Here is a 24,972-nt window from a genome sequence, read left to right as displayed (position 1 = left end):
CTGTTCTACCATCGAGACGTGATCTAGCATCATAGATTTCATTTTTTCATGACTTTCTTTCATGAGATTGGCTAGGGAATCCTGGTTGTCCTTCATTTTGCTCAGCAATTTTGATTGCTCAGAGAGCATCTCCTCAAGCCTCTGGATTTTAACTTCCATATTTGCACAACTCCTACATCCACCTCTGGTCGTTAGAAGACCCTCTTTGCATATCGAGCAGAGCCAGGCCAGTGCCTTGTGACGTTTTAAGGCCTTCATCTCCACCTCTGACAGACCTTGGCAGCAAGAGTGAAACCAGACATTGCATGAATCACAAAGGATGCCCTCGTCTTCATCCGTCACTGGTTTGCCACAGTGTTTCGAAGGACCTCCAGGACACATGGCAACATCTGCAGCGTCACCCACACTGGAGGAGCGGGAGGGCGGTCCGAAAGGCTTGAAAACCTCATCATCAAGCCTTCCTATATCATTTCCTTTGCGCCCAGGCTTCCCAGTGATGCCATCAGAACCAGTTGGGTTGGAAGGGGCCAGAGAAACGGAATTACCTTTTGATTGTGTTTGGGAAATAGGTCCTCCATCCCCCGCTAGTAGTTTTGATTTACCATCGCCATTATCTCTCACCTTCTTTGATGGTTTTGTCGTTTTGGTGGTGGCTTCGAGTTTACCTTTGTCTGCACATGGTTCCGTAGTATTTTCGACACCGGCACCAGTTCTCGCCGAATTTGACCTCGATCCACCCCGAGTCTCACTTTCCTGTGACATTCGCACCGGCGACGCTGACGATTCATTTCTGGTGTTTTTACGCGTCAGTGGGCGTTCCGGTGAACGAAGTGTCGGCATCTGGCAGACAACTGCCGCCCCCTAGTGGGGAGGTGCCTTGGTCTTCGGTTTCTTTTACTTTTTCTTGAAGAAAAACCTTAGCTTTAAGCTAAACCCTAAATGTTAATTTTCTTGTCGATATTTAGTTTAGGATTTGAGATGCTTGAGTATAGGGATCAGCAAGAGAAGAGCAAATATCGCAGGAGCTCGCGAGGCACGTCCGTTCCCGCCAAAAGTCCGCGACCAACTCCAAATTAGAGTAAGACTTTTATAAGACTTTCAACTCACTAAGACTTTTATTTTTAAACAAAAATAAAAGTCTTATATCTCGAAAACGGGTGAATATTTTCCGGTAAAATTTGGTAGATGTTCATTTTCGCTCTTTGTGATTCACGCTACATCACTTTTATGCCAATTCATTAACTTTTTTGAAGGTGGGAGGGTCCCTTTAAAGGAAATAGTTCACTTTTTAACATGGGTTTTGAACTGGAATAGCAGTTCCGTAGCCTGGGCTGAGACGAGCATAAATCAGGAGCTTTTACAGCCCAACGATCACCCTAGGCAAAGATATTCTATTTCTCGTCCCGAAAAAGGGGCTCTCTCTATCGTCTGGAGGTTTCGAAAGATGCTCTCCAGAGATGGCGCTAGTAAGTTTGGCTGACATGACGTCATGCTTAAAAGTGATGGGTTTTGTGAGAGCAAATGTAATAATAGTTGAAAATTTTGTACTTTTGCTTAATTGAGAAAAAATAAATTTACAATTGTTCAAAACAGCGTTTTCCTCATTCATCCTTCATTGTTTTAAGAGGAATATAGACAGTTTAAATCTTTTGTCTTGACCGCAATTCGCACACGCACTAAATTAAAAGCTGGAGTTTTGTGCGTTCGTAAGTCGTGTTTTGAGAAAATAAATTGACAATAATCTATTGCACTTTTGCTTTACAATCATTTTTCAATGTAGATAAATACATGAATTATTCGAAAATAGGCATATCTTTGAAATATTATGATTTTCCACAAGCAAACTTTTCCAAAAACTTGAACTACTCACAACTGACGAACGCATCCAATAATCTGGATGTCTTAGGATGAGTTCGTCATTTTTTTCCCAAGGAATTACGATACAGTTTAAGCTACTTTTCCGATTTATTAGGGTACTTTTGCCAATGAATTAATAAATAAACGACAACAATTAATCTCATTATCAACCATACTCGGAAGAATTTTCTTCGCATAAGCGCGAACACATCCGCGCTTTCATGAAAAGTAGTGCCTGTAGAGGTCAGGACTGCTGCTTTATGTTTCGCAAGGTGGCGCAGCGCGCAGGGTACCGACTACCGAGGCTGAGGTCTCCAGACTCTCCACCACGATTTAGCTTGGAAATGGCCAATGGGGAAGGTCTCACCCAAAAAACGGACGCCCTTTTACACAGCTGCATAACGAAAATGAATTGTTGGCATAGCTGACCATACGTCCCCTCCCCCTCTCCGCCCCAGCTCAATTGGAAATACGCCTATTTTCCTTAGTCAGTTATATTCTGACTAATTTCTCACTCTTCTGCAGATGTCCACTGCGTAAGTCGTGTGCTTGCGTAAGTGTGCCAACTATATAGTGCTGCCTACACTCTACAGTGCCTACTGCTTCCACCATTGTCGTTATAATTGGTGATTCTCAGGTCAAAAGTTACACAGTGGTCTCAGAGAACAATCGTTTCAACTAATTAACGATTCAAACCGTTGCATTCTACTTATATTCCGGTCAGTTCTGCTACTAAACGATTCCGGCAAAACACTCTTTAGGTTATGTATTAGCGAACCACCACACAAAATTCGCCCAATCAATGGTCAGTTATTACTGCTGGGCTGAACTGTCATACGCTATATAGCCTATTGCAGTCAATATTTTCAGAACGATACCGACTGACGAAACACAACGTATTCGCGGATTCGTACATACGTTGGCACCCAGGTGGCCTGTCAGCAGCCGCACAAATTGAGATGGTACACCGTAAAGCATGCCTTTCCACACAGGCACAAGCACAGGGACACAAATTTTCAAAATCCAAACTTATTCCAATACTGGTCAAATACTAATAGGCATAAAGTTTTGAGGTTTTCTCATGTTCATTCTTCTTTCAACACACGCGGCAGACTGCAGCAGAACATCTCACAGAGCTGCGCTGGATGCAGTCATGAGCTGGGACACGGTTTGTGACCAATGACCGATCGGGGGTGCCAGCCTCCTCCCGGCACGCGATGCACTGGCCGCCGCGCAGTCGATGTCGGGGCACCGCCGGCATTCGCCGACAGGGTTCCATCCGATTCGGTGTATTGGTGGCAGCCCGAACAGTGACCCACGCGAAGCTGGTGGACGTCGATGGCCGATGAGCGATGCCCTTCCGCGACCGGCGGTGGCAGTCGGTCCCACATCAAGAACAGATACCAGTCATGCGGTCAGTCGGCGACGGCGCGGTCGCGAGCCGATCTGATGGTCGCGCGGTGGGCGTTGCCGACGTCCACCGGGACCGTCGACTGGGGGAGCGCGGCCGCCTCTTGGCCGCCGCCTCTGGTCGGCGCGCTCGTTGCGCTGTGGGACGGCATCCACTGCAAGTCGTTCACTGTGAAGCGGTCGTTTGACCGGGCCTGGCAGGCGGGGAAAGGGGGCCTCGGATGAAGGAAAACCATCCCTCAGGCCAGCTGCCTCTCCACCTCACCATGGCAGATAAGCGGACACCCTCGTGATCATCGCAGCGATGATTGCCAATTGGTGTGTCATTATGGGAGAGGATGCCAGCCTCCTTTGCAAGATAGTCTGCAGCCCGACCCATTGCCTGTGGCAGCAGACTGGGCTTGATAATGCGGTGCAGGACACACCAAACGTAAGCGGCCATCTGTACCCCTGTGCAGTCTGGGCTGACTGACTCAAGAGCCCAGAGTTGCCCTCCCCCACCATTCTGTGCACGTGATAACTGGATGGGACATGCCATGGTCAGCATCTGTTCAAAAGCTGCTCTAAGCATGTGAAGCTCCACTGGCATGCTCCAGCACGGCCACAGTCAGTTCTCACTTCTCAGTTGAACCTCCAATGGAAACCAATCATGAAGTAGAGATCAGGGCGCCTCTCACACTACAGCACACTCAACGACTGAGGCGCCAGCTCATCACTTGCAGGTGGTTCTTGCCAACAGCAATGCCAGCCACTCACATCAGGTGATAACAGCAGTGTACAACTGCAATTTTTAAGCATCTATGCTCTTTCTGGTTTTCTCCTGTTGAGATCCACTGCCATGCATGAACTTGATGGGCTTTTGTTGTGCTCCTCCCATGTGCAGACAGGTTTCCGCTGAAACAAAGTAAAGCAAATGTGATTAATAATGGCCCTGTTTCACCACCCAGACACTGTGTGCGCTGGCAGCTATGCTATGGTAGCTACGGCATACCATAGCGTCACTCAAATGACGTTGCATGTGATCTCTTTGTTTATGATGAATCGCACTTGGAACAGAGTGAGAGGTCCAGAAAAACCAAGTACCTACCAAGAACAGAGGTTTGAGTTCAAATACTGCTAGCATGCTGCTGGCGCTGGCGCCACAGCGTGCTAGCATTCTGGGATGCTGTCATAGCTTAGCGTCAGAGTGAAGTTTGTTGACACTGACACTGCCATGGAAACCCAATGCTCCGACACACGCAGCACACTGCAGTGCTCTGCCGTGAAACACCACCCATGAACATTAATTGCATGACCAGGATCGAAGCAGTGTGGCAGAGTGCTTTTAATTTTAGTTACACTTTCTAGAGATTAACAAGTTGTTAGTGAAATGGCTATTCATTATTCCTATTACCATTGTCTAAATTTCACATTTCAAGACAGCATTGACATGTTATCTAAAAAAAGGTTTAGACTTCAGGTGGTCCCGGATTCAGTTATTAAGAGGAACAAGGGTAAAAAATTGTCCAAAAAAAATATTTAAAAATACCTGCCTTCATCAACACCTCATCTAATGACATATCCTCCATGCAATAAGCAAAAACCGTTTGAATAACAATGTAATATTTTGCAACCGCTGCACCATTACTGTCACGTACGCTATCCCTAGAGTGGTTGCTGGTAAGTAAGTGGTTGTCGTCATCAACTCGTCATGCAGCAGCTGATTGGGATGGGCGGGGCCTATTTTTATCCAGACGATAGAGAGAGCCGAAAAAGGTGTCGATGAGTGCCTTGCATATATTCGCATCCAGTATGAAAAGAGCATGGGTACCGAAAATTCTTAAGAAACTAGAGAAATTATCTACGAGAACTCTAGAGAAATTCTCGTACTGATCAATAAGGACATTCAGCAGCAGCAGATCGCCCAAATGCCGGTGGCCGCGATAATTTCTCTAGTTTCTGAAGAATTTTCGGGACCCATGCTCTTTTCATACTGGATCGCCTGTGCCTTACAGAAACTGAAAAGTTCTTCCTATATCAAAATATAGAAAATAATCTTTTGTTATAAATAGGTTTTATTTTCTTTGCTGATCATTTTGAACATAAAAAATCATAAATCCATTGCAAAAAAAATAATTTCGTGAAAGTGAACTATTTCCTTTAAAGGGACTATCCCACCTTCTAAAATGTTGTTAAAACCAGTTAAATTGTGCCCGACTTTATAGATTAGATGACCAGGAACACGGTTCTGGCATTTATTTTTCATTAAACATCTTAGGCTTCCCATATTCCAAACACAAACTTTCAAATATGTGACGTCACAGCCCAAAATTACCTCCTTCCCCAGGCCACATTACTGTCATAAAGCTGATTCTTTTTACTCTGTAGGCACCACAACAAAGTTCAGACCAAGTTTTAAGCGATTTTTCAACGAACAAACCCATTTAAATCAGAATGACTAAACGAGGTGATGTCACACTAACGGTCGCTCCATGTTGAAGATAGGGCCTTGTACAAGGCCCATTTTCAAATGAAGGGAACGAATTTCTTCGACACCAAGAGGCCGCGGGGGTTGCAACCTAGATAGATAGTGGTTTCTGAACCTCGCCGCAAACTTGGCTATCTCAACTCAAACCCCATGTTAACCCTCGCCCTGGCAGGGCATTTTTCATAACACGGCCTGGCAGGGGGGGGGTCGATGCGACCCCCCCCTCGCGATTGGCTCCTATGGCACCTAGAAACACCAAATTTGGTAGGTAGGTGGGCCCCCATGAGTTCTCGCCCCTGTGCAAATTTGGTTGCTCTAGGTCAATATTTAGGGGGGTTTTGGGGGGTATAAATGTAAAAATTTCGCTAAAAACAGGTCAAAAGTTTTTCGCTTATAACTTTTGATCTAATTAAGATAGAGCAAAAAGAAAAGCACCAGTGAACTCAGCACGTCAAGGCGCGTCGAATGATATACTTTTTAGCTTGCTTAAGTGTACTTAAAGTTTTTCTTAAATTTTAAGTAAACTTAATTTAATAAATTAAGTTCTAGTTAACCAAATTGCATCATATCGCATGTCATTCGATTCGGCTGATCACCAGGAACACAATGATACCATTTTTTAAGCTCTAGCGTCATTATGTGCCAAGTTATTGGCAAAAACGTCATTTGACCTCAGATGACCTCATTTGACCTGACCCATGGATAAGTACACCGAGCAAAGAAGCACCAAGTGACCTGCTGCTAAGTACTGTGGTTTCAAAGGACAAAAGTGATAGAAAGAAGCGGATATCTCCATTATTTTCCGAATTTAGTATTTTCCCATAGGCTTAACATTACGACGTAATGACCTCTAACTGACCTCAGGTCAGTGACCTCAAAAAACCCGACCTATATGTTATACAACTCGGTGAACTTAGCACATCCTGAAAGTTTGAAGGAAATCAGTCCAAAACTGTGAGTTGGACAGGTGCAAAAAGAAAATTGAAATTTGACCATGACCTTGTACCGGTTTTTCTGACCTGGTGACCTGACCCAAGGTCACCCGGACCTGAAATTTTCAGGTCATATGTAAAAAGGTTGCCCCATAGGCTGTGCCAAATTTGGCGGCGCTGCGCGCCGCCGTTTTTACGCTATCTTCGAAAAACCTTAGGGGGGGGTCGCATCGACCCCCCCCCTGCCAGGGCGAGGGTTAAAGGTGGGATAGTCCCTTTAATGCCAGATACAAATAACTAAATACCTATTTTTTAATTTTTTGATAATAGGCCTCATGGTTTCAACTACAACCTAATCATAAGTCAATCTACCAACCTAACCTACATATACCACTTGGACTTCATCTTCACATGGTTAATATTGCCTCGCTTCACATCAAGATCGAAGCTCAGTGCATTAACTTTGCTGATTGATAACTTTTGCTTTCAATTTGCTGTAAAAACAAGTGAACGAAGGCTGAGATGTCAAGACATGAAGGTTTGTATTTTGCCATTGTTCATTACAGCATTATGTTGTCTTTGTCTCATCAATCACCCTCACAATTACCTTCAAATACCTTATCAACACCCATTGGAAAGCCATCCAGTTGTCTGATCTTGATGATAGATGCTTAGAAATTAGTAATTAGGAAGTGTGTGTACAATGTGTACAATGAATGTCTGGTCCATTAGGCTTACAATTTCAGTTGGTTTTTCAGCCTGTAAATATCAAGATTGTGGTCAAATGCGAGTTGCTAAGCACTTTCATAGTTGTAGTCTTGCAACATCACCATGAGTTGCTCATGGTGATGTTGCACTTCTCATTAGACTTAGCTACTGAACATTTGGGAAGAAAAGGTACAAAGGAAAAGAGAATCTTTTATCTTTTTCCATGCATTGGTAACTCCTATTCAGCATCATTGCTGGGGTCATTGAAGGTTGGGCTCTGGTGCTTATTTACAAGAATGACTCATCTTCACCTTTTTGTGTAAGATCTAAATCCTGTTAACACAGCAGATGATAACAGATACCGGGCTTCTCACAAAAGTCGGACGAATTTATAATCAATATATTTAAGGGTGTGTCAGTGTTACAAAAATAAATCAGGCATCACTTGAAGGCCTAGTTAAAAATATTTTGTTTCAGGGGATTTTGACAGTCGGCGATCGCCTTACTGAGCCGCGCCGGACCTATTCGAGATGACACCCGTTTCGCTCGATGCACAGTTAAGCCCCGTGCAGCACGGCTTCTGTTGCAGCATGGCACACGGAAGATGGCAGGCTGCGTACCGCCGACCTCATTGCACCCTTCAGGTCTTTGGGGCTTCTTTGGTGGTTTCGGTACACCTGGGACTTGAGGTGGTCCTACAGGAAAAAGTCCGGTGGGGTCAAGTCCGGGGAGCTCGCTGGTCACGGGTGTGTCTCGAACCTCGAGATCACACGCTGCCCGGAGCGCTCCTGCAGCCACTCCCGGTTTTCTTTGGCGGTATTGGCTGTGGAACCGTCTAGCTGGAACTATTGGCACTTGAGTGGATCAGGATCGCTGCCCATCGTGGTCTGCAGGACGCTCCAAAATTTGTCAGGGTCATCCGATATCGCTGACCGTTGACAGCCTGGGTAGCGCATCTCTCACACGAGCGACGTTCGCCAGCTTGCTTCTTTGATTGGATTTGCGGCCGCCGTTATGTTTTTTGAACCCGCAGTTAACATTTCCTCGAGCCAGAAACTTTCAACAATGTGGAAAATAGCATTTCAAGATGGTGCTCACTTAAAAAAAATGGTTGCGGGAGTTCCATTGTGTTGAAACGACCGACTTGTTTTGAAAGTAGAATTTCTTTGAGTTTGCTTTTGCGTCTTAGACCACTGTCTCATTTTTTAAACTTAACAAATATGGTATCATATAAATCTCCTAAAAATTTGCTTTCTTTTCATGTGCATTTGTTTCGTTTAGATATTGCTTCCAGTCCACTATCCGCAAAAGAAATTGGTCCGACTTTTGTGAGAAGCCCGGTAGATATGCTATCGCTGATGGCCTGCCACTCTGCGACTCATAGGAACAGAGACAATTTACACCAGTAGGAGCTCAAACCACACCAGCTTGCATTGCTTGCACTGCTTCCAGGGGCGCCTATAAAGCCCACAGGAGCACCTCAATGCGCCTGTAAGGTCTACTGGGGCGTTTGTGATGTACATAGGTAGGAACTCCTCCATGCAGAAAGGGTGCCCACATGCGAAAGAGAGGTTTATTGCATCCAAAGGAAAGGCACCTGGAGGCCAATAGGTGCGCCTCTGATGGCGAAAGGGGCGCCTCTATACGGAAGTGGGGTGCTTGGGGAGCGAGAGTCCTTCGTGTAAAGTTTTTGAGGGGTGGTGCGCCGTTTGCGGCAAATAGACACTAAAATATGTCGGAGGGACACCAAAAATATGTTGGAGCCCTCGGCGCCGTTAAAAATTAGTGCGGCATTCCGCACTGTCCGTTTACGTCCACGGCTGTGTGCTTGTGACCCGAACATCCAGACTGTTGAATTTGCCTTGTCTCGCTGAGCAGAGCTTGTTGCGCGGGTGGTCATGACCTCTACCAATTTAGGGTTGGCGTTAAATGTGTGTACACTGTACAGATCCAGGCGCAGTTGGCTAGGCTCGGTGGCCCGCGCCTCCGGCCGCTGGCCGCTGGCTATTGCCGTCCGGGGGGGGGGGGAGTACAGGGACTGTGGGCCCCGGACCGCCCAGACCGGTGAGCGCCTGGTGGTGGGAGATGGCCAGAAACAACTGAACCGGGCTGACACAACCGAGCTCAATGCGGTGCATTGCGCTAGTTCCGGGTATGTGCATTGTGCACGACATCGCAGTGTATCCGCGCAGCACCACACACAGTCCGTGCTACATCGCATCCGATAGTTGGCTGCGCCATTTGGTAACAAAGCAATGTTTTTACTTATCTGGAATATCTATTGATCGAAATCTCATCCAAATGTCTTTGCACACAAAAATGCTTTTCAGCAGCGGGAAACTGCTGAAGTACTGATGTGACAGCCTTGCGAGTCCCGCTCCTGTGCTAATGCCTTTCTCCTGTCTGTGGGAGTTATGGGTCCCGACTGTTTTGTCCCAGTGTCACTGATTGATGTACAGCCCTCAGCAGACTGCGAGGTAGGTATTCTTTTTTCGACAAAACCGATAATTACTTAAAGGCTATGTCAACAGTAGGTCGGAACTCACTTCAAATAACAAGATGCGCCATGCTCCACTCCTTCGATTGGGTCTATCACTAAACAAAGTATACGGTTTGTGTGGCAACAAAATGCAAAAGTTTGTTTTTGGGGCAAATATAAACTTTTGGGTTTGTTGCCAAACTTGATGGAAAATGAATAAGATGATAATGCCAATCTAAGGTGCGGTATCTCGCGCGTCTTGCTGTTACGATTTTCGGGTGACCGATAGCATAGTATTCGCGTTATTCTCGGTTTTGTCGGAAAAAGAATACCTACCACGCAGTTTGCAGAGGGCTGTACATGCATGCGTCAGCGCGAAGGACTCAGTGCGGGCTCCGCTTTCAGGTGTCAGCTGCGACGCGTGTCTGCGGAGTAACTTCCGCGGCCGGCGCTACAAGTGCCTGGTCTGCTACGACTATGACCTGTGCGCCACGTGCCACGAGGCGGGCGCCACGACCACGCGCCACACGGCCGAGCACCCGATGCAGTGCATCCTGACCCGAACGGACGCCGGTGAGAGCCGCCGGCGGACCGCGGCGCCGGACTGAGGGGGGAGGGGCTCCGGGGAGGGCGGGACCGTCAACGGCGCGGCGCCGGGTGCTATTACAGGTGCTGAGTGACCGAGTTGCCGAGTCCGCAGTCCTCGGCACCAGTATGCCATCCTCGACATTTCGAGCATTTGCCTCATTTACTGTGGACCAAAAACATCAGGTGTGCGTCCTGAAAACGGATTTAGGCACCATTTGGTCCACCTGAGGACATATCCTCATCGTCATGTATATATTTTTGTGGATTCCACCAAGAGACTTTCCACAGCTACATGACCTCAACCAATATATTATACTTTCCTTCCTCTGATCAACTAATTGGTCTCTGTGTTGACATCACCGAACTCGATCCGGTTTGGGGTCTGACGTAACTGAGACATTGCATGTCATGGATTCCTCACAACGAGTGTGGCAGCTCTCATTCATAAGTGATGAATCGCCTGGTATATTGTTCTGGTTTCCCTGTCTCCCTAGCTGCTGTCTGTTTGACCGTGCTCCACTGACTGTACTCCACTGACCGTGCTCCACTGACTGTTCTCTATCTGTCCGCCACTGACTGTACTCCACTGACTGTGCTCCACTGACTGTACTCCACTGACTGTACTCCACTGACTGTACGCCATCTGTACTCCACTGATTGTACTCCACTGAATGTACTCCACTGTCTGTGCTCCACTGACTGTACTCCGTCTGACTGTACGCCATCTGTACTCCATTGACTATACTCTGTCTGTTCGCCGCAGAGCTGTTTTACGGCGGCGAGGCGGTGCCGGCCGACCAGCCGCAGTCGCTCGTCTGCCCCCACTGCGGCCGACTCGGGCTCACGGAGCACGCGCTGATCGAGCACGTGACGGCCGAGCACGCGCACACGGCCGCCCAGGTGGTACGTACTTGCTGGGTGCCCTGTCGGCTGTCAACCGGCCTGTGCAGCGCGTTTTTCCTTGAGACGTTCTGATCACGTGGATTGTCGGTGGATGTTTGATCCGTTCGATATGTACCGGTGTACCGACCGTCCGCGCCCCCGTACCACCAGGTGTGCCCCGTGTGCGCGGCGGTACCGCTCGGTGAGCCCAACCACGTGACGGAGCACCTGGCCGCCCACCTGAGCGCCGAGCACCGCGGCGGCGGCGGCGGCCGCGCGCGCCTGCCCGTCGCCTTCGACGAGGAGCCGCTGTCGGCGGCGCGGCCGGCCGGCCGCCGGCCGCCGCACCCCAGTCGGCCCGGCGCCGGCACGCGCACCCGCCGCTTCAACAACATGCACTTCAGGTGGGCGGCGGAGAGAGGGGTGCTGCCTGAGCAGTGAGCTCTGAGCTCCTACTAGGACCTGTGTCCTCACAGAGCCCGGTTGCTTCCGCGATCCAGTGGCAGTCAGAGCCACTATGTCGGCACCATCCTGTCGAAGGTGTACTTGAAAGTCTGTTTCGTTTGGTGAGGCACATTTGAAGGTTGACGGCTGTTGGGAACAAAATTGAGGTGGGAGGGAAGGTGGGGGGTGGGAAGGGGAATTGGTCTAGACGGCGCGGCTGAGCCCGTCCCGATGGACAGGCCATCCAGCGACTGCGGCTACCGCATGCCAGTCTGCTCCTGCTATCTTATTCTCCAAACCTTCATGCACTGTCAATTGTGATCTATGAAAGCTGTGTGTAGTCACTAGTCATGTACACAACTTTCATACACAGTACCGGGCGTGATGTGACATCCCAATGTTTGCGGCAGGGAGTCGATGGACCCGATCACGGAGCTGTTGTCGCAGCTGTCTGGGGCGCGCCGCACGCCGGCGTCGGCCTCCTCGGGCGCCTCGAGCTCCGCCAGCTCGTCGAGCGCCGCCTCCCAGTTGCAGCAGCTGCAGATGCACCTGCAGCTGGAGCGACAGCAGTATGTGAGTAACCGGCTGCAGTATGTGAGTAACCGGCAGCTGGAGCGACAGCAGTATGTGAGTAACCGGCGTTATGTGAGTAACCGGCAGCTGGAGCGACAGCAGTATGTGAGTGACCGGCAGCTGGAGCGACAGCAGTATGTGAGTAACCGGCAGCTAGAGCGACAGCAGTATGTGAGTAACGGGCAGCTGGAGCGACAGCAGTATGTGAGTAACCAACAACAGTATGTGAGTAACCGGCAGCTGGAGCGGCAGCAGTATGTGAGTAACGGCGGCAGTATGTGAGTAATGGGCGCCGCCAACAGCATGTCAGTAACCGGCGGTACGTGAGTAGCCGGCGCCGGTGGCGGGTGTGCACCGGTTGTGTCAGCCAAAAGAAATACCACAGTTTCGCGCTGCTACCACACTTCTGTATGGGACACCCCCTCCCCTGTTTTATTTTCTTTATCCATTGACTGATACCTGCCTTTATTTGAGAAAAAATCAAACTGTAAGGCTTGTTTCTGTTTTGTTTATTTTAAGTTGTGTCGGTGCATTGAACGCGTACAAGAATTAACGGGGAAAATTCAGATGGCCTTTGAAAAAAGATATTCAAAGCAAGCTTGATACACGCATAGAATAATCAGTAGAAGGTTGGTCTTTTATTTTCACACTGTTCTATCACATTTTCACGTGTTTTCTATATCTGTATTGGGGAGGCCGCTGTTCCCACCGTGTGCCGGTGACCGCTGGCGGCCCTGACCTGTGCTCTCCGTTTTCGGCGGCTCTGACTTGTGCTCTCCGTTTCGGCCGCCGTCAGGCCCAGGTGGTACGTCAGCACTCTGAGCGCACTCCGCGGCGGCAGACGGCCAGCGCGGCCGCCACGCCGGCCGCTCCGGACGCCGCCGGCGCCGCCGACCCGCCGGCCGCGGGCGCCGAGCACACGGCCGAGCCGGCTGCCGCGGCTCCGGCCGGCCCCCAGTTCCTGCTCTCCGGGTTAGTATCAGGCGATCAGGCGATCCCCGGTTCCTGCTCTCCGGGTCAGTGTCAGACTATTCCCAGTTTCTGCTGGCCGGGTCAGTGTCAGATAACCCCAGTTTCTGCTCTCCGGGTCAGTGTGCTTTCAGTTTCTGCTCTCCATGCCGGTCCCGTAGCTCAGTTGGTTAGAGCGTTGGACTCCGCGTGGTGAGAGCACGCGTTCCCGGTTATGACAGTCCGGGTTCGAAGCGCGACGGGCGCTCGACATTTATGGGCCTCCTGACAGGTATGGTTGCGGTTGGTGGCAGGCCGTAGCCAGGCGAAGTCAGCGAGGGGACCGGCCGTGCGCGGCTTTGTGCGCACGTTAAACTTTGGACTCTAAATTCTGCCATAGAACCGGAATTGCGCGATCGGAGGGTAGAGGGCAGGGTCATCGCAACAAGCTTTGCTTAGCGATGGCTCTGTCCTTGTGAATCCTTCCCATCAAAAGGTTCGGACGAAATTTATAAAAAAAAGTGTCAGATAACCCCAGTTTCTGCTCTCCGGGTCAGTGTCAGATAACCCTAGTTTCTGCTCTCCCGGGTCAGTATCAGGAGATCCCCAGTTCCTGCTGTCCGGGTCAGCGTCAGATAACCCCAGTTCCTTCTTTCTGGGTTATTAGATTTAGGGTTTACCAAACTCCCCACTTGAAATGTGTTCGGCGTCACAGCTCCCGCCGGTAAAATTCATTTGCCGCGTATTCTAAAACCATTGGCGTGTCTGTACTGTATTCTCGCCGACTGACTTGTGGCGACTGACTAGTGTGGCTGTCCGGTGACAGCCGACTGACTAGTGTGGCTGTCCGGTGACAGCCGACTGACTAGTGTGGCTGTCCGGTGACAGCCGACTGACTACTACTAGTGTGGCTGTCCGGTGACAACCGACTGACTAGTGTGGCTGTCCGGTGACAGCCGACTGACTAGTGTGGCTGTCCGGTGACAGCCGACTGACTAGTGTGGCTGTCCGGTGACAGCCGACTGACTAGTGTGGCTGTCCGGTGACAACCGACTGACTAGTGTGGCTGTCCGGTGACAGCCGACTGACTAGTGTGGCTGTCCGGTGACAACCGACTGACTAGTGTGGCTGTCCGGTGACAACCGACTGACTAGTGTGGCTGTCCGGTGACAGCCGACTGACTAGTGTGGCTGTCCGGTGACAACCGACTGACTAGTGTGGCTGTCCGGTGACAGCCGACTGACTAGTGTTACTCTCCCGTTTCCATGGAGTGACTATCGGGTGACTTTTATAGTGTGTGACTGTGCAGTGTGCGTGACCAGTGCGTGACGGCTCCACAGGCTGCGGGAGGAGGAGGAGCTCGCCGTGGACGCCGCGCAGCGCCTCTCGGACCGCATCGACCGCAGTCTGTTTGCACAGGTCAGTTGGGACGTCTCAGCAGCAGACTTGTAAACGATTCAAAAAAAATCAATCAATTCAATCACGACTCACTTGATGAAATGACCGATTCAATCATAACTCAATCAAACAGTCTGATTTTCCAAGCGATTCAATCACGACTCATGGACCTTGTGATTCAACTCAATCACGACTCATCCCATTATCAGTGATTCAGGGAATGACTCAACTCATGATTTGACTCAACGCGATTCAATCAAGATGTTATATAAAATATATACATATGTGATATCAATTTAAGACATTTTTTGAAACTGATACCAAACAGATATCAACCAAATACACTAGGAAAATACCAAAAAACATAGAAAAGTACTAAATCTATGCTTGCTCACAAATGTCCTGATGAAACAGGGTATTGAAAATATAAAGATTAGCATGGTATCTAAAACATGTGTGTTGAGTCTGCTGCGCGCCCTAACTCTTCAACAACAACAACATGTGTGTTGAGCACTGAACTCTATAATGAGCGTGATGTGTTGAGCAATGTGCGCCTGCTTACTGCTACTGTTAACTTGATTACTATACTGATTTTAGGGCACTGGAAAGAAACTTTACATTCATTTTTTCATCTTCATGCATTGACATTTATGTGTAATTTTGTGTTTACAGTTTGATTAAAAACTTAAAACAAAATTTTTATGTTTTTTTTTTCAATACTGATAGCTATGCGCATTTATAATGCTGACAAAATACCTAAAAATTTTGCAGTGCATTGTGTGTGACTATGATGCAAATGCCACATATATTTCCACATAATATAGTACTAAATATGGTCATAACTTCAATTTCCAGCACATGGTGATTGAATCATTTTGTTAATTGAATCAACTTGAATCGATGAGTTGCCGATTCAATCACTTGCAGTTGCCATGTGTGACCGATTCAATCAGGATTCATATGGTGACAAGAGGTGATTCAACCGACTCAATCACAGTGAGTCGGCATTTTCAAGCGATTCATGAGAATCGATTCAATCAGAGTTGAATCGTTTACAAGTCTGCTGACTCAGCAGTCATCCCCAACTAGAACACGCACCAGGCTGATGGTTCGCTATTGAAATATTGCACGTAGAATTTGTGGTCGGCAGCTAATGTGCTGAGACTTGAAAGTCTTATTCTTACCGGGACGGGGATGTTTGGGACGGGGAAGTGAACTGTTGTGTGATCAAAATCCATGACAAATATGTAGGGAAGTCCTACGGATTACTATGCATTATCGATTTATTGTGCTAAGACCGTATGGCGCCGCACTGTGACTGGAGCTGCCTCCGTATTGTGCAGCGCCGTAGTGGCTCGACGCCACAGACACAACGCCCTCTGCGGACGGGGCTGCCGATAACGAGTAGCGCGGCACACCATCGTTCAATAGTGACAGACCGTCGCACAGTGGCCCTTTTTCAGAATTAGCACGCATTAATTCCCACATTACCTGAAAGTGGTGCAAGACATCACCAAGTGATCAAGGACGTATTCCCTGCCAATGCAAAGAGAAGAAAAGAAACGAACTGCCCAAGGAGATTCGGCCCAACAGCGACAGGCCGCTCGGCCCAAGATTTGGCGCACGTTCGCACGGCTCGCCCGCCGGCTCAGGCCGCTCAGACCGCAAGTGTGACGAGCCCGCCAGCCGACCGCGCTGCACTGACCGCCAGGACGCCCCAGGGCGTCACGTGACCGCATCTACAGCTGTTGCCAGCAACCGTTCGGCCCCTGCCGGGCAGCAACTAAGGTCAGCGCGACGCGAACAATACAAACACATAGGCGCTTTTGACGTTAGATCTTAAGCCGACCACGGGACTTGTGCGGCTTGGACATCAAACGCGACAAGAAATCGGACAGTTTTTCTTGGGCACAGCGTTATGCCTACATGCCATTTCAATTAGCACATCTTATGGCAAAAGTCAAGCCACATTTAGGCGCACACCAGGTGACACCAGCTTCGAGCCAGGTCAATGAGCTTAGTCGTATCGAACAGGAGCCACAGCCGCTCGCGGACTGAACTGGCTCACGTTATCCACCGTAGAAGCAAAATGGCGCAAAATGGCGCGATGCCCTTTGGTGGACATGTTCAGAAGAGATCGGCGATTCGAACGATGTATAATACGACATGTTCCAGAGTGTTCTACTTAACATAAAGCTTCATATGTATGCCGCCATCTCCAGTTAATAATTGTCCTGTTATTGTGTCCACAATATTCGGCAAAAGTGGTCTATTTAAGTTAATACAATGAAAATAGTGGTTTCTAGGGCTTCTACGTAAACTCAGCTTCACAGCCATGCCACTAAGTTTTAATATTTTCTCAACGAAAGTCTTACAAATTGATGTTCATCTCACCCTACTTTTTAGGGTCCGCCGGTGGTGTCCGCGCGCCTCTCGACAAACTTCGATTTTGCGGTCAGTTTTACCAAAGATAATTATTTTTTAGGAGGTAAAAATGGCACCATCGGATAGTTTGGAATGTTTTGCACACGATTAGACTGCTTTTTACTCAAAAGAAGAGAAAAAATATTTTGAATTTATGCGTGCTAATTCTGAAAAAGGGCCACTGTGCGTCGCACGCTGGATAACAACGGGTGTTGCGGTACAGCATCGTCCAGGCGCCGAATAGCAACGCCATCTATGGAGGAGAGTACGAGTCGCTAGGTGCTGCGGCACAGTATCATTCAGGCGCCGAATAGCAACGCCATCTATGGAGAGGAATACGAGTCGCTAGGTGCTGCGGCACAGTATCATTCAGGCGCCGATTAGCAACGCCATCTATGGACAGGGAATGAGTTGTTAGGTGTTGCGGCACAGTATCATTCAGGCGCCGAATAGCAACGCCATCTATGGAGAGGAATACGAGTCGCTAGGTACTGCGGCACAGTATCATTCAGGCGCCGATTAGCAACGCCATCTATGGACGGGGAATGAGTTGTTAGGTGTTGCGGCACAGTATCATTCAGGCGCCGAATAGCAACGCCATCTATGGAGAGGAATACGAGTCGCTAGGTACTGCGGCACAGTATCATTCAGGCGCCGATTAGCAACGCCATCTATGGATGGGAATGAGTTGTTAGGTGTTGCGGCACAGCATCATTCAGGCGCCGAATAGCACCGCCATCTATGGACGGGATCCTACGAAATCTATGAACGGGAGTTGTGAAGACTAAGGTCCTGCGGCACAGCATCATTCGGGCGCGCGGTTATAACGCTATATCGACACCTTTTTTTAAACCCCACATTTGTTCTCCGGTGAATTTCGGACAAGTTGGTTAGAGACCTTCAAAAAAGGTACAATCACTCGATTTTTCTCAAGTTTGTCTGTCTTGGCAGATAAAGCAATACCAGAACAGGCCTCCGAACACACATATTTAATCAGGATCGGACGATTGGACACTTTTAAAAGGAGATCTTTCGTGCCTCCCGGAAATTCACGGGAGAGCAGATGTGGGGTTTAAAAAAAGGTGTCGATATATGAACAGGGATATGAGTTGTGAGGACTAAGGTCCTGCGGCACAGCATCAGTCAGGCGCGCGGTAGCAACGTCATCTATGAACGGATTTGAGTTTTTTTAAGGTGTTGCATCACAGTATCCGTTGAGGCGTATCAATGCTCGTCAATATGAACGGGAGACCGGAGAGCCCCTAAATGTAGCGGAAATGTGAGACGGTATGGTGATGGTAAACAGGGACGGTATGGTGATGGCTACAGTGTCTGATGTCAAGTTATGGTACGTACCTATGTCGAAATTAAACTTATCTGCTATAAAGCAGGTAATGTTGAGTTTTGGAATCTAGTCATTATGAAATCGACCACAACAATGTCAATTCGCGCAAGGAGAGCTGATTGAAAATACGTGAGCGCATGGTCGTCTTGTGCGGATATTACAGGAGGTTGTGCTGTGTTTTCTCTGACTCGCTGTGGGTTGGTTACAGGAGGTGGTGCTCTCCACGCTGAGCAGGGAGCTGGCCGAGTGTGATGTGCAGGGCGGCCCGGCGCCCGGTGCCGGTGTCGGCCGGCCGGCTCCTGCCAGCCGCGGCGCCCGCTCGCCGCGCCCGCCGCCCGCCGCGGCGCCGTGCGCGCGGCGCCAGCCGGCGTCCGCGGGCGTTCGGCCGGCCGCCGCCGCCGCCGCCGCGCCGCCGGCGGGTCGGTGGTCGGCGCCGCGGCTCAGCGTCGGCCCCGTGTCGGTCAGGGAGCGCCGCAAGCCGCCGGTGCTGGACGGCCGGCCGCCGCCCACCCCGCGCTGACCGGCCCCCGCCCCGACCGGCTGTGAGTGTCACGGGCCCGGAGGCGGCCGTCCGCCGGGCCGCCGGGCCGATAGCTTTTGTGCCTTGTTTCGCTGCGAAGCTGCCGCACCCGCTTAGCGCGTATATACCTACACGTCCAAGTCCAGCCAGTGCCTGCGCGCCATCCGTCGGCCACTGGGCGCGGAGGTGTCCGTGGCCGCGGCCCCGCTGTGGGGCGTGCTAGGGTGCTTATGGGATGGGGGCGGCTGGCGGAACTCTCAGCAGCGCCGGCGTCTAGGAAGTCTCGTTGCCACTTAGTTATCGGGGGCTCTAGTCCTGTGAACCGGTAATATAAGCCCCAAATGAGTTGGCGATGTATTGTTTTGATTGCGTTTGTTTTGACTATCGAATGCTGAGCTAGCAAACTAACTTGTTTTAAAGTTGTGTATATTGCCCTGCTCTCAGAGGAATGATATAAATGAAAACTGTTACGATAAGCATTCGACTTTGTGAAAACATACACACATGTGCTCTAGGAGCCTCTCAATGAGCATTGGACAGTGGACACACATCACGTAGAACAATATGGCACACTCCGTGTCGCTGGCCGCGCTGCGGTGAGACCGCCGCCGGCGGTGGCCGCGCCGGTCCGCTCTGACTAGGTGGGCTGCTCCCGGAGACGGCCGGACGGTGTCCTCCGTCCGTACCTGGGATCACGGGCGACCCGTCCAGCCAGCACACGCTGCCTCCAGGCACCACCACTCGGTGCTGCAGCTCGACATACCTACCATACTCCATACCCTGTGGTTCTGATACTGACCCGAGCGGCAGTCACACCCTGTATCCGACGCTCCGCCGCGCATCCGTACCCTGTATCCGACGCTCCGCCGCGCATCCACACCCTGTATCAGACGCTCCGCCGCGCATACCACGCTCAGAGGTTTGACCCTCAGCCTGGGGGTCGCACTGTTGTTTTGGCACTCGACTGCGCAGTCACAGTCTATAGTTTTGGCGGTTGGTTGTGCGGTCACGCACCAGTTCCGATATTCAGTCGCGCATCAACACTATTGTCCTGGCACTCGGCTCCACGGTCGCACATTACTTTTTGTGCCTAACTGCTCAGCCACTTTATGCTGCTGTGCTCCGTTACCGGGCGGCGCGCACTGGCTCGGGCCGCTCACATTGGTTCAGGCCGCTCTCACTGGCTCGGGCCACTCACGCCGGCTCCGGCCGCTCACGCCGGCTCAGACCGCTCACGCCGGTTCGGGCCGCCAACGCCGGCTCGGGCCGCTCACATTGGTTCAGGCCGCTCACGCCGGTTCGGGCCGCTCACGCCGGCTCAGACCGCTCCCACTGGCTCGGGCCGCTCACGCCGGTTCGGGCCGCCCATGCCGGCTCAGACCTCTCTCACACGACGTCCAGATGTCGGAGCTGCCGGTAGTCGAGTATCGGCGCCGGCTCGTGCTTGTGCGACACGCTGGCGCCGTCGGCGCCAGGCCGTGCGGCCGGCGGCAGCAGCGCGGCGCGCACCGTCCGCTGGCCGTCCCCCGGGTACCGCGGCGACACGTGGTCGGTGCGCCCGCCCGACGGCAGCGCGCCCGCCGCCGCCGGCCGCCGGCTCCTCTTGCGGTCGGCGGCCGCCGGCGGCGGCGGCGGCGGCGGCCCGGCCTGTCGGCGCCGGTGCAGGCAGCAGGCAGCGGCGAGAACCAGCGCCACCACGGCGACCGCCGGCAGCGCCAGCAGCAGCGCCGGCGCCGAGCTGGGCGGAGCTGCGGCCGAAAGAACGCGTCAGTCAGTCAGTCGGGCGGGCGGCGGCAGTCGCCGCTCTGAGAACGTCATCTATGGGTTTGTTGCTGGCCTCGCACCAGCTGGGTCTTTCGATGCAAAAAAAAAAAAGATGCAAAGTGACAACAAATGGAGGCGCTGCAGTCGGCGTCTGCCGGCACCTTCCAGTGCTCCCCGACCCCAGCGATCCCCTACCCCAGTGACCCCAGTGATCGCCCGACCTCACCTGAGATCACCTGGAGGAGCGCCTCCCGGCCCAGGTAGCCGTGTCCGTTGGCGGCCAGACAGACGTAGACGCCCTGCTGTTCGACGGACACGGCCGGCAGCCGCAGCTCGCTGGAGAACCGGTCGCCCTGCTGCGAGCTGGACGCCCCGGAGAGGACCGCGTACCGGCGCCCCTTGATGGTCACCGTCTGCGTGTGGTTGAAGGTGGGAGCGGCGCCGGCCGACAGTCGCCGAACCCACTGCCGGCACGGCCGGACGGTCAGCGCGCAGACACGGGCTCAGCAGCGGGCGCCGGGGCAACAGAACGTCAGCGGAGGGGCAGGGGTTGGTGGCACAGAACTTCAGCACTCAGCAGAGGGCCGGAGGTGGGGTCACGGAACTTCAGCACTCAGCAGAGGGCCGGAGGTGGGGTCACGGAACTTCAGCACTCAGCAGAGGGCGGGAGTCGGGGTCACGGAGCGTCAACATAGGGACGGGAGGTGGGGTCACGGAGCGTCAGCGGCTAGAGTATATCAGCGAGGCGAGGGCAGACGAGGCAGTTCACCATTACCGAACGGGCAGTGCCGCTCCTGCGGGAATCTATGGAGAATAGTCAGCTGAACAAGCGTGACTCACGGGGCGGGGTGGGGGAGGGGGTCCACTCCTTATACACGGGCTGGATTACGGACTACTGTTTGTGCGGCTATGGCGTGCGCCGCCTGGTGTCGCGGTGACGCAGTGACTGCTCCCATTCGGTCTCGGCCCGCACACGGCACGCGCCACGGCTGACCACCGGCCGAGCCCTACCTTGAGGTGCGCCTTGGAGACGCTCTGCACGCGGCACCTGAGCACGGCGGTGTCACCCTCGGCCACCGTGGAGTTGGCCGGCACCTCCAGAAACAGCGGGTCGGCAGACACCGGCTCTGGGGAACGGGGGACACGCGGGCCCGGCTGTCAGACAGAGCGACGGCCGAGCCGCAGAGGATGGGCGACACATCGAGCCCCAACCACCCGACCGAGCCTGAGGACAGCGGTTCAGCGGCAGCGCCGAGCGACCTGGGCATGCTCCGTTCCGCCGGGTCCGGTCAGCGGCCAGCAGCGGTCTACCAGCGGTCAACAGTGGTCTGTCAGCGGTCAGTGGTGTGCCAGCGGTCAGCAGTGGTGTGTCAGCGGTCAGCAGTGGTGTGTTAGCGGTCAGCAGCCGTCAGCAGTGGTCTGTCAGCGGTCGGCAGCGGTCTGTCAGCGGTCCCCGGTCAGACGTTGTCGGTCAGGAGTCGGGAGTCGGCGGTCCACTCACCGGAGACCTGCAGGCTGAAGCTGTGGTTGGCCGAGCCGAATATGTTTGAGGCCACGCAGATGAAGACGGCTTCGTCGGAGCGGACCAGCTGGGAAAACACCAGCTGGCCGTCCTCCTGTACGTAGAGGCGAGTGCTGGGCAGCACCGGCCGACCCGCCTGTGGCGCACAGACACGTGGCAGCTGGGGGTTACCTGCACCTTGGTTTACATTATCAGTTACTGCTGTCATTGACCCCTGACCGGTGATCTCAGACTGATCACGTGCCTTTGACTTAGGACTGACCTTGTCCCATTTGACCTGAGACAAACCTCGCAGCATTTGGCGTGGGACTGACCTCACACTAGTTGATCTGAAACTGACCTCGCACCAATTGACCTGAGACTAACCTAGCACTAGTTGACCTGGAACTAACCTCGCACCAATTGACCTGAACTGACCTTGTACCAATTGACCTGCGACTGACCTTGTACCATTTGACCTGAGACTGACCTTATACCATTTGACCTGAGACTGACCTTGTACCATTTGACCTGAGACTGACCTTGTACCATTTGACCTGAGACTGACCTTGTACCATTTGACCTGAGACTGACCTTGTACCATTTGGCCTGAGACTGACCTTGTACCATTTGACCTGAGACTGACCTTGTACCATTCGACCTGAGACTGACCTTGTACCATTTGACCTGAGACTGACCTTGTACCATTTGACCTGAGACTGACCTTGTACCATTTGACCTGAGACTGACCTTGTACCATTTGACCTGAGACTGACCTTGTACCATTTGGCCTGAGACTGACCTTGTACCATTTGAGCTGAGACTGACCTTGTACCATTCGACCTGAGACTGACCTTGTACCATTTGACCTGAGACTGACCTTGTACCATTTGACCTGAGACTGACCTTGTACCATTTGAGCTGCGACTGACCTTGTACCATTTGACCTGAGACTGACCTCGCACCAATTGACCTGCGACTGACCTTGTACCATTTGACCTGAGACTGACCTTGTACCATTTGACCTGAGACTGACCTTGTACCATTTGAGCTGCGACTGACCTTGTACCATTTGAGCTGGGGCGGCGGGTGGCCGTCGGCGGCGCAGCCCAGCTGGAGCCGCGAGCCGAGCGGCGCGCGCACCCTCCGGTCCGGGTGGTCGGGCGAGGCGCTGATCACCGGCGGCCCGTGGACGGACGTCAGCAGGTTATCGGCCGGCCCCTCGCCGCCGCCGGACAGCGCCGGCGCGCCGCTCGTCTCCGGGTCTGTCGGCACGGCCACAGACCGAACTCAAACGCCCGTATAAATCTGCGGGCTCACATAATCCAGTGGCATCCTTCAGTGAGGTACGATGACACACACAAACCATCACATGACCTCGTTTAACTTGGGTCCGGTGAGTCTGATCATCTTATTCAGTCAATCCGTCGATGAGTTCGGAGGGCGAACTGCGTGCGCCTGTTGAGCAGGTGCTATGAACTGCAGAGAGCAGCCGCTAATCACCGGGGATCTGAGAGAGCCGCCCCTTTCCGGTCCCAGCGCACTTCCCGACAGACGCTCACTGGCCGGAGGGGGCGCCGAGGGGGCGCCTCTCCTCAGTCCTCTCCTCTCCTCGGTCGACTGGTCGCCCCCGGGGCCCGGATCGATCCCGGACGGAAGCACGCTCCACGAGAGGTTCGGGGTGTTCTGGGCCCCGATCCCCGGGTCGGTCCCTCACCCAGGACAGCCGCGGGCCGATCCCCGGACGGCAGCGGAGTCCGACTCACCCCCGGACAGCGCGCGGCGGCGGCCGACTCACCGATGACGAACAGCTCGGTGGTGACGCGCTCGGTGCCGAACCCGTTGACGGCCACGCACACGTAGACGCCGGCGTCGTCGGCCGTCAGTCGGGCCACGTGCAGCGTGTTGCCCTGCCGGCTGAAGCGGCGCCAGCCGGGCAGCACCTGGGCGCCGTCCTTGCGCCACTCGAGCAGCGGCGGCGGCGAGCCGGCCACGGGACAGGTGAGCCGCGCCGCGCCGCCCAGCCGCGCCACCAGGTGCGCCGACACCGGCCGCACGCGCACTGGCGGACCTGCCCGCAACGGTCAGCCGGGCGTGAGCTACCGGGGAGCGGCGGGCCTGCCGGCGCCGGCCGGCCCGTCAGTGGGGACCGCGCAGAGCGGCCGACCTAGCACAGTATACCTCGCCACGGCCAGAGACTAGCAGTTGGGGCACCGCGCCGACAGGACAGCCTCGCGCCGGGTCAGGTCAGACCGGCACGCGTACCAGACCGAAATTAGAGACATCAGGTGAGGTCAGCTCGAGTATAACATCGAACTAAGAGGAGCATGTTCGATGTTGTACTCGAACTGACTCGAGCTTGCATTCATAGACATAAGAGACAGTGACGCGTAGGTCTGTGTGCTGGGAAGTATGGGCGGACAGAGCAGGGACGGTCACCGCGGCAGGGAGCACAGAGCACGGACGGCCACTGCACCGCGGCAGGGAAAACAGCGCATGGGGACGGCCACCGCGGCAGGGAAAACAGAGCATGGTGCGGTCACTGTGGCAGGGCGGGCGGCAGAGCAGGGCTGGCCACCACGGCAGTGCAGTCGTGCTCCTCTGGAGACTGCTGCGCTGCACCGAACGGCAACACCACGGCGTCTGTCGGCAGCCAACCCCCCCCCCCCCCCCCCGGGCACTTCCACAGGGACGGCACCATCCCGACGATCTGCTCTGCTCTGCTCCACTCC

At 52.9% G+C, this 24,972-nt stretch overlaps 3 protein-coding genes across 6 annotated transcripts in view; 1 reads left to right on the top strand and 2 right to left on the bottom strand.

Moving 5' to 3' along the window:
- Nucleotides 1-1,070, bottom strand: part of LOC122386963 (dihydropteridine reductase-like) — a 41,372-nt gene extending 40,302 nt beyond the window's left edge. The window contains exon 1 of one of the 4 annotated variants that reach the window (XM_043376719.1): nt 666-1,070. In XM_043376719.1, coding sequence (XP_043232654.1) covers nt 666-679 — 14 coding nt within the window. In that variant the 5' untranslated portion in view covers nt 680-1,070. Of the gene's footprint in view, nt 1-621 lie in introns of all 4 variants that reach the window. The other 3 variants (XM_043376718.1, XM_043376716.1, XM_043376717.1) reach the window with 3 other exon arrangements.
- Nucleotides 1,071-7,078: 6,008 nt separating this feature from the next.
- LOC122386957 (E3 ubiquitin-protein ligase KCMF1-like) lies at nt 7,079-19,900 on the top strand. The gene is made up of 9 exons (XM_043376712.1): nt 7,079-7,204; nt 10,259-10,426; nt 11,205-11,344; nt 11,495-11,727; nt 12,178-12,340; nt 13,137-13,312; nt 14,629-14,707; nt 18,664-18,778; nt 19,893-19,900. Exons 1-9 carry the CDS (start codon nt 7,189-7,191, stop codon nt 19,898-19,900), a joined length of 1,098 nt encoding a protein of 365 aa, XP_043232647.1. The 5' UTR covers nt 7,079-7,188.
- Nucleotides 19,901-20,361: 461 nt separating this feature from the next.
- LOC122386956 (fibroblast growth factor receptor-like 1) lies at nt 20,362-24,609 on the bottom strand. Its single transcript, XM_043376711.1, has 8 exons — nt 24,594-24,609; nt 24,039-24,311; nt 23,303-23,505; nt 22,241-22,397; nt 21,751-21,866; nt 20,966-21,203; nt 20,623-20,723; nt 20,362-20,490 (listed from the first exon to the last, which is right to left on the bottom strand). The coding sequence occupies exons 1-8, from the start codon at nt 24,607-24,609 to the stop codon at nt 20,362-20,364; spliced, it is 1,233 nt and encodes a 410-aa protein (XP_043232646.1).
- Between the last annotated feature and the right edge of the window lie 363 nt (nt 24,610-24,972).

The sequence above is a fragment of the Amphibalanus amphitrite genome, unplaced genomic scaffold (assembly GCF_019059575.1).
Source record: "Amphibalanus amphitrite isolate SeventyFive unplaced genomic scaffold, NRLGWU_Aamphi_draft 000268F_arrow, whole genome shotgun sequence".
Taxonomy (NCBI): Eukaryota; Metazoa; Arthropoda; class Thecostraca; order Balanomorpha; family Balanidae; genus Amphibalanus; species Amphibalanus amphitrite.
The sequence above is the reverse complement of the archived record's forward strand: the minus strand, read 5'-3'. Positions and strand labels throughout refer to the sequence as shown.

What these genes read in the sequence shown, in the direction of transcription:
- LOC122386957 (XM_043376712.1), top strand. An exon ending in CGCACACGGCCGCCCAGGTG is followed by an intron (nt 11,345 to 11,494) that starts GTACGTACTTGC and finishes CCGTACCACCAG; the next exon opens with GTGTGCCCCGTGTGCGCGGC. An exon ending in TTCAACAACATGCACTTCAG is followed by an intron (nt 11,728 to 12,177) that starts GTGGGCGGCGGA and finishes TGTTTGCGGCAG; the next exon opens with GGAGTCGATGGACCCGATCA.
- LOC122386956 (XM_043376711.1), bottom strand. An exon ending in CACCGAGCTGTTCGTCATCG is followed by an intron (nt 23,506 to 24,038) that starts GTGAGTCGGCCG and finishes CCGTGCCGACAG; the next exon opens with ACCCGGAGACGAGCGGCGCG. An exon ending in CCCAGCTCAAATGGTACAAG is followed by an intron (nt 22,398 to 23,302) that starts GTCAGTCGCAGC and finishes TGTGCGCCACAG; the next exon opens with GCGGGTCGGCCGGTGCTGCC.